The 19236-nt window shown below is 38.4% G+C and overlaps 1 protein-coding gene across 1 annotated transcript; it reads left to right on the forward strand.

The window, feature by feature from the left end:
* The first annotated feature begins 4195 nt into the window (after positions 1-4195).
* Positions 4196-18713, forward strand: gas6 (growth arrest-specific 6). The gene is made up of 15 exons (XM_038283809.1): positions 4196-4591; positions 4799-4959; positions 6582-6606; positions 6717-6779; positions 9250-9372; positions 10110-10229; positions 11153-11275; positions 12115-12236; positions 12494-12612; positions 14946-15135; positions 15222-15386; positions 15479-15647; positions 15956-16101; positions 16181-16382; positions 16919-18713. Exons 1-15 carry the CDS (start codon positions 4513-4515, stop codon positions 17068-17070), a joined length of 1959 nt encoding a protein of 652 aa, XP_038139737.1. The 5' UTR covers positions 4196-4512; the 3' UTR covers positions 17071-18713.
* Positions 18714-19236: the final 523 nt, after the last annotated feature.

Consider the following 19236-nt stretch of genomic DNA (forward strand, 5'->3'; position numbering starts at 1 on the left):
ATGCAATCAGCTGGTAGAAAACCTTTGAACAAATCTGACTGTATGATCTGGTTAAATAGTTTCTTTAAAGTACCTTCAGATGACATGTGTTGTTATTCTGTGCTATTTAAATAAATAAAAAAAACTGAAACTGTTCATCTGTTATTAAATACTGCAATTTTAAAATCTTTTGTTAAATTTTATTTGGAAAAGCATATTTAAAAATATATCTTTTCTTTAATCACATATAAAAAGGTAATTTCTTATTACTTTATCTCTCTCAATTTACCTTTTCTGTGACCGTTCTGAGACCTGTACCATGAAGCAGGTTTACCGGATTAGTGAGACAACTTCAGGTTTAACACTGACTTTCTGGTACCATGAAGCTGGACTCAGTTTTAATGAGGCTAGTTACCGTGGTAACACACTCCAGGGCAGGCTAGCTTTCAGGATTGATCTGAATCCTTGAAAACACTCCACCCAGCAGCCAATCAGCTGTTCAGAAAGCAATGATGCACCCTTATAATGAAAACCCAATTTAATTTAGAGGCTACAAAAACTTAAACAAAACAACATCACAAATCAAAAAGCAGTTAAAAAAAATTATATTTAAAAATTGAAGTTTTCAATTAATTTATTTTTATTTTCTCTTTTTTGACATACCAAAGTTTTAGAATTCAGTTTTCTCCTGTATAATATCCTAGTACACTGGTCGTATTGTTGTTATATGAAGCTAAATAAAAATAGCTTATAAGAAAATTAAAATCAAAGTGCACTTTTTTTTTTGTAACCTTTATTTTACCAGGAAGTGCCTTGAGATAAAATCATTTTTTCGAGGGAGACCTGGCCAAGAGGCAGCAGTACCAAGATTGTGAGAAGATCCTTTGGATAATTATGACATTATGAGCAATACCAGTTTTCATGGGCTGGACTGGTAAATATATATATGCCAGATCCTCATTTGAGGAATTTCACCATTTTAAAAGCAGAGCAGATTTTTACCATTTGTCTCCTCTGAGTTCTGACACAAAATCAGGATGATTTCACTCAGACTGATCACTTCCTGTATTAATGTGATTTAATTTTGGCATCAGCTTCCAGCTTTATTGTAGCTAAAACATTATTGAAGTAAAAATTCCAACCAACCAGATAAAACAATGTTTTAGTCTTTTGTTTTTATCTGCGCCCAAGTCATCTTCACTTCCGAGGGGCAACGATTAATATGCAGTATTTTGGGGTGCAGTCTGTGTTAAAAATTCCCTGATGTGTAACTTGCTCATTCACGCAGTCAGCAATCTTTTGCCACGTTATTTGATGTCTCTTTAATGCCGCCACTGTGTTTGACTTTTTTATTGAGACTTGCTTTTTTTCCTTTTCATTTAAGTACGATGAGTTTTTGTTCCTCAGGAGAAAAACCGCACTCTACCTTCTGCGCTTATTATTTTGATTGCTCTGCTATCCTGAACCTGCCCCTATATACATGCATGTTTTAAAAAATTCATGATCAGTCTTAACTGGATTAAATTAGCATGTGTTAAACAGGCTTCATGGTACTCCTTGATCCTGATCACCATCTTTGTAGACTGATTAAATTGGATCGACTGGAAGTAGTCCCAGTATGTTGAGCTTTCTTCATGGTACGGGCCCCCAAATGTGCCCCATACATACACAGTTCATTTCATTATTCTTCACCTTCGCTAGACATGAATATACTTTAGTATATTCTGCTGTAAAATGAGTCTTATTGGGCTACCTTTAGCTTCACAGCCCCCCTCCTCACCCACGCTCTCTCCATTCATCTCCTGGTCGCAATCTTCACTCACTGCTGCAGCAACGTCCACCTCTCCCTCTTTTGTTCTTTGAAAGAACGTGTTTATTTTGGGAAGTTTTTTACCTTCTTCCAGCAGCTCTTCTTTCCTTTTGCTTTTTGTCGAATCCGCCTAAGTACCTCTTTTTGGTATCCATCGTCGCTAGCACATTGTGTCCTACTTAATGGTTGTGGTTTTAATCTGCACTCTGGATTACCCATAATTCCAGGTTGTAGTGTAAAAAATAAAATACTCAAATACATTGTTCTTTTAAGATCTTTATTGCGGTTTGAAACATATGAGCATATTTTTACCAACCGTCTAATGAACTATAAACAGTTATTAACATAGTATTTAAAAGTGCTACCGTCTGCTTTGCTATTGTCATGTTTAAACAATGTTGTGTTCAAACGGCTCACCATCATGTTGAAATCTGGCATGTGTTGGGCTATAAATAAGGTCGGGTCAGTGAAAATAGTAACAGGTGGGTTTAAGAGGAATTTTTCGTTCAGTTAAATCTGCAAAGAGACGGGGCCCCTAAGCAACTGGTTTATTAATGGTTTAACCATTGGTTGTGCTCATTAATTTCCTGTTGTAAAGGTGTAGATTGACCCTAAGGTTATGGCACCAATCCACTTTCGGCCACCCCTCGGTTTACATTGGTTATTCATGGAAGCCCATTTCCGCCACTCTGTAAAAAAAACAAAAAATAACTAAAATTATTTCATTATAATGAGATAGTAAATTAAAATAATGAGATGCTATCTCACTATATTGAGATAGTGACTTAATATAATGAGATAGTATCTCATTATCACCATCTTTGTAGACTGATTAAATTGGATCGACTGGAAGTAGTCCCAGTATGTTGAGCTTTCTTCATGGTACGGGCCCCCAAATGTGGCCCATACATACACAGTTCATTTCATTATTCTTCACCTTCTATAATGAGTTACTATCTCATTATATTGAGTTACTATCTCATTTTAATGAGTATAGTCAGATAGTATCTCATTATATTGAGTTAGCATCTCATTATAATGAGATACTATCTTACTATATTGAGTTACTATCTCAATATAGTGAGATAGTATCTCATTATATTGAGTTACTATCTCATTTTATTGAGTATAGTGAGATAGTATCTAATTATATTGAGTTACTATCTCAATATATTATTATTATTATTATTTTTTTTTTAAAGAGTGGCGGAAACGGGCTTCCAAAGTTATTACCTGGCCACCCTAGTAAAAATGTTCTGGCTACGCCCCTGCCATAGAATCGCACCCTCGCTGGGAATGAGAGGGAGGGATGGAGTTGCGTAGAGAGCTGCATCATTACAAACTACTCAGTGTTGATCAACTCCCCCTTCAGCCTAATGGAGAACAAAAAGATCAGCAGGGGAGTCATTGGAGGAGTTCCTCTAAAAATTTCTGAAAAAGAGATTCTGGAAAACATAAGCGGTGCAAAAGTAAAAGAAGTAAAACGGTTAAAAACAACAAGAAACGGAGAAAGATCTGACAGTTTATCTGTGCTAATTAAATTCGAAGAAGAGCAATTACCAAGCAAAGTATTCATCGGTTACATAAGCTATAATGTCAAAATCTACAATCCTCCACCATTGAGATGTTTCAAATGCCAAAAATTCGGTCACGTTGCAGCAGTTTGTAAAGGGAAACAGAGGTGTGGAAGGTGTGCAGGAGAACATGAGTACGGAAAATGTGGAAAAGAAGCTAAAATAAAATGCTGTAATTGTGGTGGAGAACATACTGCTGCCTATCGCGGCTGTGAAGCAAGCAAAAGGTCTGAGGAAATTAAAAAAATGAAATTTGAGCTCGGAATAACCTACGCTGAAGCTGCAAAAAGGATCCCATCTCAGTCAGAAAAACCCAAACCTACAGTTCAACACACAGCAAATTCCAAACCTCTAGAGAAATCTCCAAAAATTAATGAAGACTCACTTATTGTTAAAAAGACAAATTTTGTTCTTTTCATGGTAGAAGTAATTAATTGTACTGCACAGACAACAAAAAAAACGGAAAAAATCAAAATAATAGTGAAGGCTGCAGAAAAATATCTGGACATTAAAGATTTGAACTGGGAGATGGTTGGAAGTATGATGGGAGGACCGATGGGACCATCAGAAACTGGCAGAGTTAAGATGACCTAGAGTAAATTAAAATTATATGGGCAAATGTGATTTAGTATTATGTTGGTTTAAGTTACACAGGTTTTTTTTTTTTTTTTTTTTTTTTTTTTTTTTTTTTTTTTTTTTTTTTTTTTGGGGGGGGGGTGAATCGTTTCCTGTTATCTTGCTTTACTCCATATCAGTTGGTGGCGGTAATGCACAATTCACAAGTCTGCCAACCGCCATAAAATCCCATAAGAAGAAGAAGAAGAAGAACTCCCCCTTCAGAAGCACGACAGTAACCTGCAACAAGCGCCACACTGATCCAGAGGTAGAAACAGGGAGAGGAAAGTAGACCTGGACCGCAATGGGGACTAACTGAACCGCAGGCGCTGCTAGAAAGACTCAGTTTATTGTGCGCGCGTGCTGCTGGCTTTAGCCCCGTTTGAAGCTGCTAACCGACGGAGACGGTGGAGGTTACCCCACCTGAATACCTGCAGGGTTTCACTCCTACATTAGAGGGAGGGGAAACGGAGACCTCCACACGGGACAGGAGAAAGTTTCTGAAAAGCTTAGCGCCACCTTAGCGGCTCAACAATGTGGCTGACCCCGGCTACGTCCGTCTCTTCGTCGGTTGCCCTGCTAATCCTGCTGGCGGTCCGCTGGTCCCACAGCGGTAGGTAAACACTAACATGCTATGTGTAGCTAGCTAGCTCGCTCTTTTAAAAACATATAAAATATCGCTTTTAAATATGTCTGCCCCAGTCCTCATTAGTGGCTTTGACGGTTAACCTTGGGATATTTCGCAACGTTTCTGCCAGAAACAGGATGGTTTGACGCCCCCCCCTAGTTAAAGAATGCATTTTGTTTTCCTTTCTTTTAGTTTTAATCTCTCCTAATGAGGCGAACCAGTTTTTGAGAAGACACAAGCGAGCAAATCAAGTTTTTGAGGAGACGAAACAAGGACACTTGGAGAGGGAGTGTGTGGAAGAAATGTGCAGCAAGGAGGAGGCTAGAGAAGTGTTTGAAAACGACCCAGAGACGGTGAGAAATCATGTTAAAGGTGGTTCAAAATGAATCTACTGCAAACTGATGAGTGAGAGAGACACCAGACTGATTCATTGTCTGGACCTTTGTTGTCTTTATGTCTAATAAGCTGCTAGCTGTCACCTCTGTCATGTTTTCTGTGTCCAGTTGTCTCTGATCTACTTTGAGTCAGCTTTGCTAAGCAGCATTTTATCATTTCTTTTGGATGATGACTCTTCCCACACATTCATCCCTCATTCTTTTGTGTGCAGGGATACAACCCTTTGGTTGTGAGATTGCATTAGCATCTGCTTGATTTGCATTACAACACACCTGGATTTTCTCAGTATGTTTCTATTTTAAACCCTTTCACTCAAATGCAAGTCAAAATGGCAAACAAACCTTCATTAAAGTGAGTGTTAACACTTTCAACTGCATTTTTTGTTTTGTTTTGCACAGGCACACCTTTTTGTTTGACATTTCGCCACCAAATAAAACCTAGTAGGGTGTGCTGACGGATTAGGTTCCTTAAACCTCTTATGTTCTACTTGTAATAAATATGCAGACATGCACCAGAGACATACTATTTCTATCAGGAACAAAGTTGTATTTAAAGTTTTTAAACATATATCTTTGCCCTGATTCCTTTAAGTCTCGTTATTTAAAAAGTGCTCTATTTTCTTTTTCTTGTGTTGATTTATAATTTTGTGATTGATAATAAACAATGGTTGTTATTTTGCAGCATTAAGATACTAATCCTTTGGCCTTTAACTAACACTCTGTAGGATTTGACGTAGAGAGAACCTAAATGTGGTAATCTATGACTCATACATTATTTAGCAGATTAGGCAATCAGATAGAAATAAAGACCAAAACAAGTGAAAATGACTAAACACTAAATTTGAGCCATCAGTGGAAATTTATACCACCATATTGAATACTCACTGGTTAAAGAATAGTTGTTTGCACTTTTGGTGATAAAAAGCTGCAGCCTCATTCAAAGCTACATTATTCATCCAGAGACTTCCCATTTCTGACTCTGCATTTCTTTTTGCTGCAGCTGTTTCACTCTGCAGAGAAACAGAGTGAACAGAGCCTTCCCTGATGTTAAACACACCCAGCTCCTGATGCCACTTCTGACTGCTTAGAGTTTAGACACATCCTTGAATTTGGCATATCACTGTTTGCATGAATCTGTTGTAAATTGTCTCTAGTTGGTGGTTTCTTCTGAAAAGCTAGCCTTGCTCTTTAGTTTGGTGCACTGACTTTCTCTGCAGCAAGTCTCTGTGCCTTTAGGGCTAGCCCTTTTGCTAGCTTTCTGAAGATTTTGACCTACTTGTGGCAGAGTGCTGCCATGGGGGAAGCTTTAGCTATTAGGAATGCAGAACATTTTCGGGAAGCCCCCCTGTGGATGGGCTGTGTAGATCAGTGATTTTAGTTTTTGTATAGATATAACAGGTGTGAATTATATTGCCTTTTCAATGTTAGCAGTAGAGACATAAATCCGTATCCTGCAAAATATGATGCAAAGGTTCCCCAATAAGAGTGAATTTATATCCAGATGTTATGTGTTTTTGGGATTTAAATGGATTTTCTGTCTGTGAAGGCCAGTAAATAATCCTTTATTTTCTCTGATTCAGGACTACTTCTATCCCAAGTATATTGGTAAGTCCCGTGCCGCCTTAGGAGTTGTCACCTCATCCTCTGCTCCTGTTAAACTATAAATGTATGTCACCTATTTATTGTGGTGTCTGATTTTTTTTCTCTCTATTCAGCCTGCGTGGAGAAATTTGGGAATTCTGAAAAGAAAAAGCAGGATCTGGTCACATGTGTGCATAGTAAGTTTTTCTTATTTTTAATGTATTGATATGTGACTGATTAGTTTTTTCTTCCCTATAGCTGTTTACTTTTTTTTTTGCATTCTTTTAATGTAACTTTCCCCATCACATACATCACTACATGTAGAAGAAGGCCTCTGGGGTCGTGCTGCAGTGCAGTAACATTTCTATGCACCACTCTCATGAGCTGGATTTCATTGTCAAATCCAGGCTCCTCTTTTCTGAGATTCTCTCTGTGCAAGCCCAGGTATTCGTGAGTAACATTGCAGCACTTTGCCTCAGTGATGCTGCACATTGGTTGGTGGAGGACACACCCCCTTCATTCACCACATACTCACTGCAGATGCTTCTTCCTGAGCCGAATCAGTGAAGGAGTGACGTGATATGAAAAAAAAAAGAGTCTGACGTAAAATGAGGACAGGATTTTTTTTTTCTTTTTTTTTTTTCTTTTTGCTGCATCAGGAAAGAGGAGACGTAGAGCAACCTGGCTTTTATGCTATTGGCTGTGGAGTCTCCAGGCTGGGTTCCATGAGTCAGCTCCATCACTTAAAGAAACGGCAGGGCTCATGACAGGGACTGTCGGCACGCAATGTCTTCTGCATCACAGTCATTTTTATTTTTTTTTTACTGTCATGCTCATCCTAACTCCTCCCTGCACTGCAGAAAAAAAAACTCTTAGTGGAGAGTCTTGATTAGTCTAGGCTTCACTTTAAGTCAGAACTGCATTTTTCACAGCTCCTAATAATGGTTCATTCAATTTCAATTCAATTCAGTTTATTTATATAGCGCCAATTCACAACACATGTCATCTCAAGGCACTTTACAGTTCACCAGATCATACAATGAAATTGATTCAAAGTTTTCTATCTAAGGAAAACCAGTCGATTGCATTGACTCATTGGCTTAAAGGCAATTCCTCACACTAAGCATGCTTGTAGCGACAGTGGAGAGGAAAAACTCCCTTTTAACAGGAAGAAACCGCCAGCAGAACCAGGCTCAGTGTGAGCGGCCATCTGCTGAGGGCGACTGGGTTTCAAAGAGACGGAAGCAGAGATACAAAAAGCAGCTGTAAAAGGCGGCCCCGTCCAGGAAACACACAGCCATGTAGACGAGCAACGAGCAGACTCCCTTGTCAGAGGATGAAGAGAACACATCCAGTCAGTCACAGTCAGAGAAACAGGACTACACTGGAAAACAGGCCGATCTCCAACATCTATAAACAATGGTGTTGATGGCAGCAGCACAGCTGATATTTCTCTCCAGGATGGTGTCACAGCCAAACAGGAACAGACGAGGCCAAGCTGCTTTGAGAAAAAGCAGAGAGAGCATAACGTTAGAGATGAAACTAATAGAGTCTGCAGAGTGGGTGAATAGAGATAAAAAGAAGCAAAATTATGAAATTGGGGTCCCTATGTCCTCCAGAAGTCTAAGCCTATAGCAGCATAACTTTAGAGATAGCTCTGGATAACCTGAGCCCCTCTAACTATAAGCTTTATCAAAAAGGAAAGTTTTAAGCCTAGCCTTAAAAATAGGGTGTCTGCCTTACGGAATAAAACTGGTAGTTGGTTCCACAGGAGAGGAGCCTGATAACTAAAAGATATCATACACAAACATTCCCTCTAATTAGTTCTGTTTTCAGGCTGTTCCTGTAATACTAAGCTTCAAAAGTGTGAACTTGTGACAAACATTTCCCATCATGTTGCAATGCAAGTATTTTGCAGCTGAAAGCTAAAAAAAATGCTGACAGTAATCTTAGCAGTCTGACTTAGAAATCCACCTGCTTCAAATGTTTTAAAAGCACCCTTATCTCTTTATATGAAATTAGACTGTGTCTTGATTTTAGACAGTACTGATGGCAATAAACATTAGAAATCAGCTGCTTGTAATAACTGCAGAAGTTTTTAAACAGCTGAGTGTTTTGGTGAAGGGACAAGAAACAAAGCTGCATGTTTTCAGTATGAAACAGAAATGGAGGTGAAGTGGATTCTTTGTCTTCAAGCCAACTTGTTACCGTTTTCTTCTTTAGACTGTGACCTTTTCTGTCACTTACCGAACTTGAGCTGACATGCCCAGACTTGTCCCGCATTCAGATTCCACTGCTTTGGTATCCGTTGCAGAAGAAACATTTGGCTTCTTGCGCAAGCCTGAGATGACATGGACAGTTTAAAGAAATATCATTGGAAAAGAGAAAGCAACACATTAAAAAGCAGTTGGGTATTAATCTTTTCAGAGCTACAGCTGTCCTACTGTGGGGAAAAAACCTAAATTGGGTTTATCCGGGAGGATAGCTTACCCTGCTTGTGTTATGCTATTTATACTCAACTCCTGATTTGCAGAATATGAGAGTTGCCCTTCCTCTAATCTTTGCTTTGCAGCTGCATGCAGTGTGTGAATCTCCCCACCTCTCTTTATAGAAGTAACTAATAACACTTATCCCCCCATGCATGTCTGTTTTTTTCCAATATCTAAGTGATTCCAGACCAGTGTTCTCCTTCTCCTTGTGATGCCAGAGGTACGGTGCGCTGCGAGGACAAAAAAGGCGACTTCCATTGTCACTGCTTTACAGGCTGGACAGGAGCCAGTTGTGATAAAGGTACGGTCATCAACTAATGGCCTAGACATTGTGAACTGGATCTCTGCAGAGGTTGAATTTTTGCATCGTCACACAATCTGTCTGTTTAGAGATGTCAGCACTCTGACCTTGGTTCTGACACCTAATGCCTGTCCAACCCATGGATGGAAAGGTTGGACTCAGAAGGGGTTATGTTTCAATCAGGTTTTAAGTTTATCTTATCTATGTGAGAGTAATTTGCTGCTTTAAATGAATCTATGCTTTACGACGACCTGAATGCTGATGCAATTCTCAATCACATGGGTAGTTGGAGGAAAGTTCATTATTAAGGAGTTCACCATCATCTTGCCTAATATTACTGTACAAGCTGGAAGTGGAAAAAATACATGAGTCCAGATCAAATGGGAGGGAGAGAGAGGAACATTTCCACTGTGACTCATCCTTCCACCTTACTGTGAGGAAACTGGAACTTAACTTGGGCCGAACCTTTTCCAGAACATGACAGCATCTATCCTTTAACCTCTGCTCTGATTCTTAGCCACAGTGTTTTATTCATTGTAAGGAGTTTAAAAACGTACGAAGACACTTCAGTAGGAATATGACAAACTGCAAATTTCAAAGTTTTAGAATTACCTTTACAAATTATTCTAAAAGAAAAAAAAATCCTCCTTTGAAAAAAGAAAACGATTTTTTTATGTAGTTTTACTAATGTTTTATTGTTGAAAGTGATTCTTGATTTTTTTGTTTTTTTTCTGCAGATGTGGACGAGTGCACCAAAAACAATGGAGGTTGTGAGCATGTGTGTAACAACACGGTAGGGAGTTACCGCTGCTCGTGTCACGAGGGCTTCATGCTGGTGGGTCGCCACATGTGTAACGGTGAGCCAAACAGTTGGGCTGTCATCAAGGCTAGAGTTAATCAAAGAAGCTGTTTGCTTTAAATCTGCTCTACTTCTAAAACATTTAAAACTGCAATATTTAATATAGGTTGTAATGATTGAACAGTCACTGAAATGTATTTCTTGCATCACTTACTTTCTAGAAGCTGGAAGTTTTTGTGTGGGGAACATTTGACAAGTTTAAAGTCTTTAACCCAACTAGTTATTGGCTCTCCATAATCAAATCAATCTGAGGACGCCTCAATAATCTGATGTAGGGCTGCAACTATAATTATTCTGCAAATCGATTAATTTGTTGATTTTTTTTTTTTTTTTTCAATTAATAATCAGATAGCCAAAGATTGCTTAAAGACATTTTTTACAAACTTAAAAAGAGATGAAACTCAAACTTGTTCTGGATGGAGTATATTGACTGATCTATTTTTTACAATTTTGGTAGAACTGGGTTGCTTTGTCAGCTAAAAGCATACTTTACAGGCTCTAGAATCCTGTTGATGAATCGATTACTAAACTAGTTCAGGATTATTTCAATAATCGATTCGTCTGGTTAGTTGTTTCGGCCCTAATCTGATGCGTCATCAACATCACTTTCATTCAAGTTTTAAACAGCTGCACTCATAAATTCCTTTTATGGTTACTAATAATTGAAAGAACCAACATGAAAAATCTAAGAGATTAATAAGGATAGTATAGAAACTACAGCTGTTATTATTATAAAGCGACACATTTTGTTTAGAACATATCGTTTCCATTTTGGGATTAAAAGCTCCCGTTCCTATACTAAAGAAAGTACCCCAATTATATGAAGCTTTAAATTTGATTTTTAAGATTAAATATATAATTTTATACAATCTAGTTGTAACATGGACTTGACCGAGCCTTACACATATCTTTTTCTTTAAGATATCAATGAGTGTGAGGATTCAAGCGTGTGTGGGACAGCTCTGTGCCAGAATAACGAGGGCGGCTATGATTGCTTGTGCGAGGAAGGCTACGTCTACGACAACCAAAGCAAAAGCTGTGTTGGTGAGTCCGTGTGGCCGTTTGCTATTATTTGATCTGGCTCAGCAACATCGTTGTCCTCAGCAGAGGGCCTGATGTAACTTCTAGGTCATGAAAAGAAAGCAAAAATATTTTGGAGAAATTCTGCACAAACTAGGTAAGGGTTCACATTCATCCAGGCTGAAAGCAGATATATTTTGGTTTCAATAGTCTAGATTTTCAAAAACAACTAAAAACTGTTTATCTTAACAAGATCAACAGTGTTTCTGTTCCCTTAAGCATCCTAAATATAGATCAATCATTAAGGACTGTAAAACCATTTGTGTTTTCTACCTTCTTGTATTGTTAGAGCTCAGTGTGTCTGATCTGCTGTATGCTCTATGAAAAAGACATTATGTCTCAAATGTTTACGTTTTACAACATAAACTATAAAATACTATAAAAAGTGACATTTTATCTTGACAGATAAAAAAAACATTTTCAGATGATGGAAATCTAAAATGGTGGGAACCAGACTTTTTATAACCTTAGTCTCCCTCCTCAGAGGATTGGAGTTTATTTAAGCAGATCTTTTCATGGCCATGTAAGGTTGTATGTGAAGCAGAAAACTACAACCCGGCCAACGTCAATGGCCACTTCACTCAAGTGTTCCTGTGGATTCCTTCTCGTGTAAAAATGAAGGAAACCATCTGTCTTTCAGTCTTGAAGTGTTTTTCTTATTTTTATTTTTTTATTTGAGTTATGCTTTGCATGAAAGCTCTGCTGTTATTTTGATAAGATAGTGACCTGTTTGCTTCTCTGTAATTTTGGCACCACAAGCCACCTTCTCTTTAATCCAATCCAATCTCTGTTATCGCTTGCAGATGTGGACGAATGCCTTTCTGGCGTTTGTGAGGAGGAGTGTTTGAACATTCCCGGGAGTTTCCGCTGCTTCTGTGATGGTCGTCAGGGCAGGAAGCTGGGACAGGATCAGAGGAGCTGTAAGGTAGTTGTATCAGGTTCTACTCTTACTGTCAACTTGCAATTAATACCTTCAGACTTTATCTTTACATTAGGCTTAAATTGTTTATAGGAACATTTGAGAACCGATAAAACACTTGAAACCATTAAAACACCAACATTAAATACTGGTATTAAAAAGACATCTCTAAGTATCTCAGGCAGCCTTGTTGACAGAAGTTACAGCTTGTGTACGTTTCTCAGTGGTGGCTCATAATGTCATTGTTTTGCTTTGTTCTCCAGCCTCTAACAGCGTGTATGTCGCCCTCCATGAAGAGGAATCCTCGTTCTCTTTATTTGGGTCGCATGTTTAGCGCCGTGCCCGTTGTGAGACTGCGTTTCCGCCGTATGGTTCACACAGGGTAGGAAAAACACCGTTCTCATTTCATGTTCATCATTAGATGTTGATTCCTAGGTTTATACCTTACTTCCTGAGCTTTGAAGAAAACTGATTGTGTGTGTGTGTATATATATATATATATATATATATATATATATATATATATATATATATATATATATATATATATATATATATATATTAGGGGTGGAACGGTTCACAAAATCCACTGTTCAGTTCGATTCATGGTTTCGTGGTCACGGTTTTCGGTTCAGTTCGATTCGGTATATGTTGATTGTTACACCGAAATCCCATAAAAATTTATGAAATTAATGAAAAAATGTATGAGGGATTTCGGGGTTAGCATGACATGTTGGTCATGTTGCTGTTAGCATAAACAAAACGTGTTGCACAATGCTTGCACACTGTTGCACTTTTATCCACAACTTTCTTTCCGCTGTCATCGTAGGTCACTCTAAATGCAAAGCGCTCCCATACAGCAGACCTATAAAGTGCTGCTGGCGCGTCTTCCAACTCCTCTTCTTTCCCACTCGCCATACCCACACAATTCTCCACAACAACTGTTTTTTTTTCCCCTGCTACACCCGGCTAAGCTGCTTCGCTTATTCTTATTCTTGTTTACTACTGGTGGTTGGCTTTGGTCGCAATACCGCCACCTTCTGCTCTGGAGTGTACACGCTTCGCCTATGAGAAAAAGCATGAACCGAACGAAACACACGCGAACCGAACCGAGACAGTCGAACCGAATGGTTCGGACGGTTTTTATAAATTGTCCCATCCCTAATAAATATATATATATATATATATATATATATATATATATATATATATATATTATTTTTTTTTTTTTTTTTTTTTTTTTTTAGGGGTGGTACGGTTCACAAAATCCACTGTTCGGTTAATGGTTTTGTGGTCACGGTTTTCGGTTCGGTTCGGTATATGTTTATTGTTACACCGAAAAAAAAAAAATGTATTAAAAAGCATGCGCATGAACCGTACGAAACACACGTGAACCGAGACAGTCGAACCGAACGGTTCGGACGGTTTTCAAAATCCGTTCCATCCCTAAAAAATATATATATATATATATGCTTCAATATTAATATATATATGCTTCAATATTAAGGATTACACAGAGTAACAAGTTATGGGGAAAAGTGGCTCACAAGCTTCCTGCATGTTCCAATAGCCTTAAAGGTTCGATTAGCCTCAATTTATGTGAAAGAGAAGACTCAAAGTTACAACTGAACCTCTCCTTTCTCCTCGTGTGTGTGTGGGGAGGGGGGTAGATTAACTTAAACTAGTATGTTGTCATGTTTTTACGGTTCTGGTGGACAAATTGTTTCATGTTGTATTTAGTCCAATTTTTATATTTTCTATCTTATTACTGAATATCCAGCAAAAAAAGTTTACTTCCTTTTTCTCTTTGTACTAGTACGGTACTGAATGTTGGATAATATGGTTTAATGCCCCACTTTAATATTTTTATAAGTGAAATACTTTTATTTAAGAAGTGAACTGTTGTGACAATTCAAAAGCCCAAGCTTTATTTCTATTATCAATAATTTCAGAATTATTAGAAGTGTAAACTAAATGAATAACTGAATTAGTTAATTGAGTTGTGTGTGTGTGTGTTTGTGTGTGTGTGTGTATGCATGTATCTATGTATGTATGTGTGTATATATGTGTATATATATATATATGTATATATATATATATATATATATATATATATATATATATATATATATATATATATATATATATATATATATATATATACATAATCTTCAAATTAAGCCTCAAGGTTTTTTGCCTAAGGGACAATATAGAATGGATGATAGCCACCATTTTCTAAAAAAAGAAGAAAAAAGAGCAACAACAGCAGAAAAATAAAAAAAAATTGTGAGAAAATACCAAGAAGTTCATTAGGCCCTCACGCACAATTTCAACCTTGCGTGCACACCTCCTCTCGATCAGCCAAGTTGACTCTGGGCCGGTGTTGTGCACTCTCAGGCAGACTGGCTTGGTTTTCAAAAGCTGCGCAGGGCTTTTTTATATGGTCGGTTTTGCTTGTTTCCTCCAGCTTCTGTCCAATTTGGCACTTCGTAGAAAATCGCAAATCTCAGTCTTTTATGCGATTCCAAAATTGCACAGCATGACATTGCAATATAGATTAATCGTGCAGCTAATATATATATATATATATATATATATATATATATATATATATATATATATATATATAAACATTTTTTTTTTTCAGGCTTCTGCCATATTTTTTTTGGACCAACTGATCCTTTTCCCTCTATCCCTTTCTCCTTTCGTCATCAGTTTCTCTGCAGAGTTTGACTTCCGTACATATGACAGTGAGGGGGTGATCTTCTTCGCAGGAGGGCATCTCAATAGCTCCTGGATTGTGCTTGCAATGCATCAAGGGAAGCTGGAGCTGCAGCTCAAGTACGGTGCCGTCAGTAGAGTCACCAGCAGTGGGCCAATGGTCAATGACGGCCAGTGGAGAAAGGTTAGGAGTTTCTGTTCAGAGGCTTAAACAACACATACATGCTGTTTGATTTCGCTGGTTGCAGTCAGCTTGATGTCTTCTCCCAGATCTCAGTGGAGGAGCAGGGACGAAGCCTTGTGATAAAGATTGACAGGGAGGCTGTGATGAAGATCGCTGTAAACGGTGACCTGTTTACTCTGAAGAAAGGCATACATGAACTTAACCTCACTGTTGGAGGAGTTCCTTTCCGACAGGATGGCCTCGTCAATCAGGTGTTTCTTTTTATCTTCTTGACTTTTCTGGTTGTGCTCCAAAATAAGATCCTCCTCAGACATTTCTAAACCATCCCTGTTTTAATACGTAGATAAATCCCCGCCTGGACGGCTGTATGAAAGAGTGGCGCTGGCTGACGGGGGAAGACACCTCAATCCAAGAAACCATTCGATTTAATGACAACATGCAGTGTTTCAGCTCTGAGGTTCCTGGAGCGTACTACCCTGGAAGGGGCTTTGCTCTCTTCAACATCAGCTATGGTGAGCCCTCAACCAAACTACATACAGTTAGAGAAAAGTTCAATTTGCTTGGCAGGTTTTAGAGCTCTGATGGACTGATCTGAATTACGGAAAACAACAAATGTAGATGTTTTGGACTATAACTTTTTGAAATTGCAGTAGTCTTTAATAATGGATACCTCCTGGATGTAGGTGTATTAAAGCACTTAAGTTTAATTTGTAATTCCTGAACCATATTGTATTCCCACTGATGACTGTTAGTTGGCCTATATAGATTCTCTCATTGTATGCAAGTGTGTCATCAGCTGCCATTCTTTTGTTCTGTTAAGGTCCAGAAACAAAGAACCTGAGCATCCAGATGACGTTACGCCCACTTTCTGCTATCGGAGTGCTGTTTGCTCTGGTACACCAAGACCAAGTCCCTCTCTCCATCGCTCTGTCTGACTATAACCCCACCACAGAGGAGTGGAGAGATGTGAGTGAATCTTATCTTGCTTGCTGACAATTTCCAAATGTTTCTCAGTATGAAAAATACGCCTTTTGTTTGCTTCCAGTTCATCCTGGTTTCTGCAGGCACTGTTGTTATTGCCAGCTCTCCTGCACTGCTGTGTGACGGGGAGAGTCACAACATCCAGGTGACCATCTCTGGCAACCAGACTCTTCTTCTGGTTGACGGCAAGCCTGGACGAAGCGAGGAGGCAGATTTCACTACAGATGTCTTCTCACATTCAAGCACATTTATAGGAGGTCTCCCAGGTCAGGACTAATTCTAACCTTTTTATTATAGCCACTGAGAATTTTAACATCATAAAGCGTTGAGAAAGTTGGCTATCCACATTTACTAGTTGATCAAGTCCAATATTTTTTGGACTTTGGATTTTCTTATTGATTTTAGTGTTATTAAGCAATATTTTCTGTATTTTCTGCAGGAAGTGTTTATAGTTTTAGATTCTTACTCTTAGAAAACTAGCAATGCACCCATATGTGTATTGACCCGATATTTTATCAGCCAGAGTCATAAATACTTTAATCAAGGCTTGATTAGAACAGGTATGAGAACACCTGACCTGTGTGCAATTAACCAATTATATATTTATCTGAGAGGTTAGATGCAGGCCGATACCAATCAGATCCAGACATCCCTCGATGAAGCTATTATTTGTTCCTCAGAGTGGTAATAGGCACTGTTTTATCTTGCTAGGTTTGGGTTTTGTTTTCTAAGAGGCAGATGTAAAAAGATGTTTGTACCCCTGATCATTCTTTGTCTCACATGCAGTCATTTCTTCCCTCAGATGTTTCCTTGGTGTCCACGCTTGTGTCGGCTCCCTACAACGGCTGCATGGAAGTAGCTGTGAACGATCAACCTCTAGATCTGGACACGGCCATTCACAAACACAACGACATCCGTTCTCACTCCTGTCCCCTGCTGAACTCTCAGCTGTAACCAAAACCAGTCTACGAGCAGGTCTTTGACTTGATGGGGGAACATGTCCACTGAAAATCCTGTAACATTGGGTGATACGGTAGCTTCAATTGAAACTACTTTTTTTTCCCATAATTTGGCAAAAAGGCTTGATAGAGGCATCTGCTTAGGTTTCCACAAGTTTTACATTTCTGTGAGAGAAAAGCCAGATGGAAAATGAGCATCAGATCCCCTGTACCCAACAGGAATCAAGATATATTTTATATTTTATATCTGATGCTAATGTATTACAGGTTTGTAATGATTTTCAGAGTACTGTTAAATGGTTACTTTATCTGATCGCTAAAACATAGATTTCTCTTGAAGTCGAAGGCACTTCTAATGCTTGGATAAAATAAGTGTTAACAAATGCTTAACAAGATGGACCCAATTACACACTGCTCAGACAAACCCATCATCTGGTGCTTTAACAGCTCTGAGCATTCGGTGCATAAAAACACTCTGATTGTGAACCTAAAAAACATATTTGCCCTTAAAATGCTGAATCTCCTCTTGAGCCACAGCATCAAGACACAGCGTTGTGTTTTGTTGATGACCTTGCACATAGTTACAGGTAGAAATGGACTGCAGCATAACGTTGTTTTTTTTATTATTATTTACTCTCAATTAGAATAGCACTTCATGTCTGCCTGCAACCTTAAAAATCAACCATGTGCCTAGAAAATAACAGCCAACCCAAACCTGTCAACAGCTCCCCTCTGATCAGGTGAACCGTTTTGCAACCGTGCAGTACTGTAACCCCCTCCAGATGAAACCAATGTCCGCATTGTCCCGGTGGGTTCATTGTTGAACCTAAATCCCCGATTCCATCACAAATCCTCTTCTTTTCCCAGGAGTCACAGTTTAAAACCTGTCATATAGCAAACCGACATCCACAGATTTAGCCACTAGAAGCACACGGAGAGCGGAAGGGGCACCGAGCACTAGATCAACCCGACCACACAAGCTACTGAGAACAAGAAGAGCGGCTGTATTATACTGTGTGTAAATAATGTTACTGTAAAATGCTTTAGAAATGACAGAAATCTAACACTACCTTCTGCTGCAATATTTGATTGTTTCAACAAAAAATAAAACATTACAATAGGCCTTTGCAGCGCTTCGCTGCTCTGGTCTAATTAAAGCCTCTCGACCTCTGCATCTGAGAAAAGTTTTAGCAATAAGTTGGGCTGCTTGACACAGAAACTGAGAGGTGGGAAGAGCAATAGCCTGGAATCAAAGTAGCTTCAGTCTGTAGGAGCTGATTTTAATTTATCGGTGCTGAGCAAATCTAAACACTTCAAAACTGAGAATGTCTAAGGAGCATTTTTTGACTTGAAACGCCAAAAGGGCTCCAGTGTTCTTTTACATCCTCGTCATTTCAAAGTTTTATTATGAATGAATGCAGGAGTATTAAGTTCAACCTTTTATTGTATTATTTTTTTTTATCATGTGTTGTATCTTAAACTATTCCCTTATTTGTATTTTTCACCTTAAACTGCCAGTATGTGTACAATGCTGCAAGATGTCTGCCTTTTGAGTTTTAACTTCCCTTAAACCTATTTAAAAATAAAATCCACTGTATGAACATTATATTAAAGAGTAAAATTGTATTTTCAAAAAAACTAAATGCTTAGTGTGTGTTATTTAAGACTGGATCTGAAATAAATCTGCATGAGTGTGGAGTAGTTAGTTGGTGAGCAGAGACTGTCCCTGGTATAGAGAAAAAGTATTTAGTTCCCTGTTTGTTTTTGTGATGTTTTGCTTCCAGTAAACGCAATTTATGGGAGATCTTCAGAAACCCTGTAGATCAGCAGTTTTCTATTCTGTCCTTTTTTATGTGGAAACTGGCTGCTTATCTACTTTCAGGACTCCCAGTACGCTTCAGTTTCAATTCTTTGCCTCTTACACAAAAATAGTGACATTTTAAAAAAAAAAAGCTAAATTCTCACTTTTAAGTTTGTTTATATTCTGACAAACACCCAAGGTCATAAGATAAGATTATTTACTGCAAGAATGAGATGCCGTGAACAAACAGTTAAAATGAGCTTCTTACATAGAGTGAGTCACACATAGAGATAGAGATAGATTAGAAATCAACTGATACAGGGTTTTTTAACCCCCCACTGATCTTTTTAACAGTGAAAG

The sequence above is a fragment of the Cyprinodon tularosa genome, unplaced genomic scaffold (genome assembly GCF_016077235.1).
Source record: "Cyprinodon tularosa strain WSP-4 unplaced genomic scaffold, ASM1607723v1 ctg197, whole genome shotgun sequence".
In the NCBI taxonomy this organism is placed as follows: domain Eukaryota; kingdom Metazoa; phylum Chordata; class Actinopteri; order Cyprinodontiformes; family Cyprinodontidae; genus Cyprinodon; species Cyprinodon tularosa.

Bases quoted from the DNA above. Each gene is read 5' to 3' on its own strand.
- gas6 (XM_038283809.1), top strand. From the start codon at position 4,513: ATGTGGCTGACCCCGGCTACGTCCGTCTCTTCGTCGGTTGCCCTGCTA. The intron at 10,230-11,152 runs GTGAGCCAAACA...TTTTTCTTTAAG, and splicing joins GGGTCGCCACATGTGTAACG to ATATCAATGAGTGTGAGGAT. The intron at 12,237-12,493 runs GTAGTTGTATCA...TTTGTTCTCCAG, and splicing joins AGGATCAGAGGAGCTGTAAG to CCTCTAACAGCGTGTATGTC.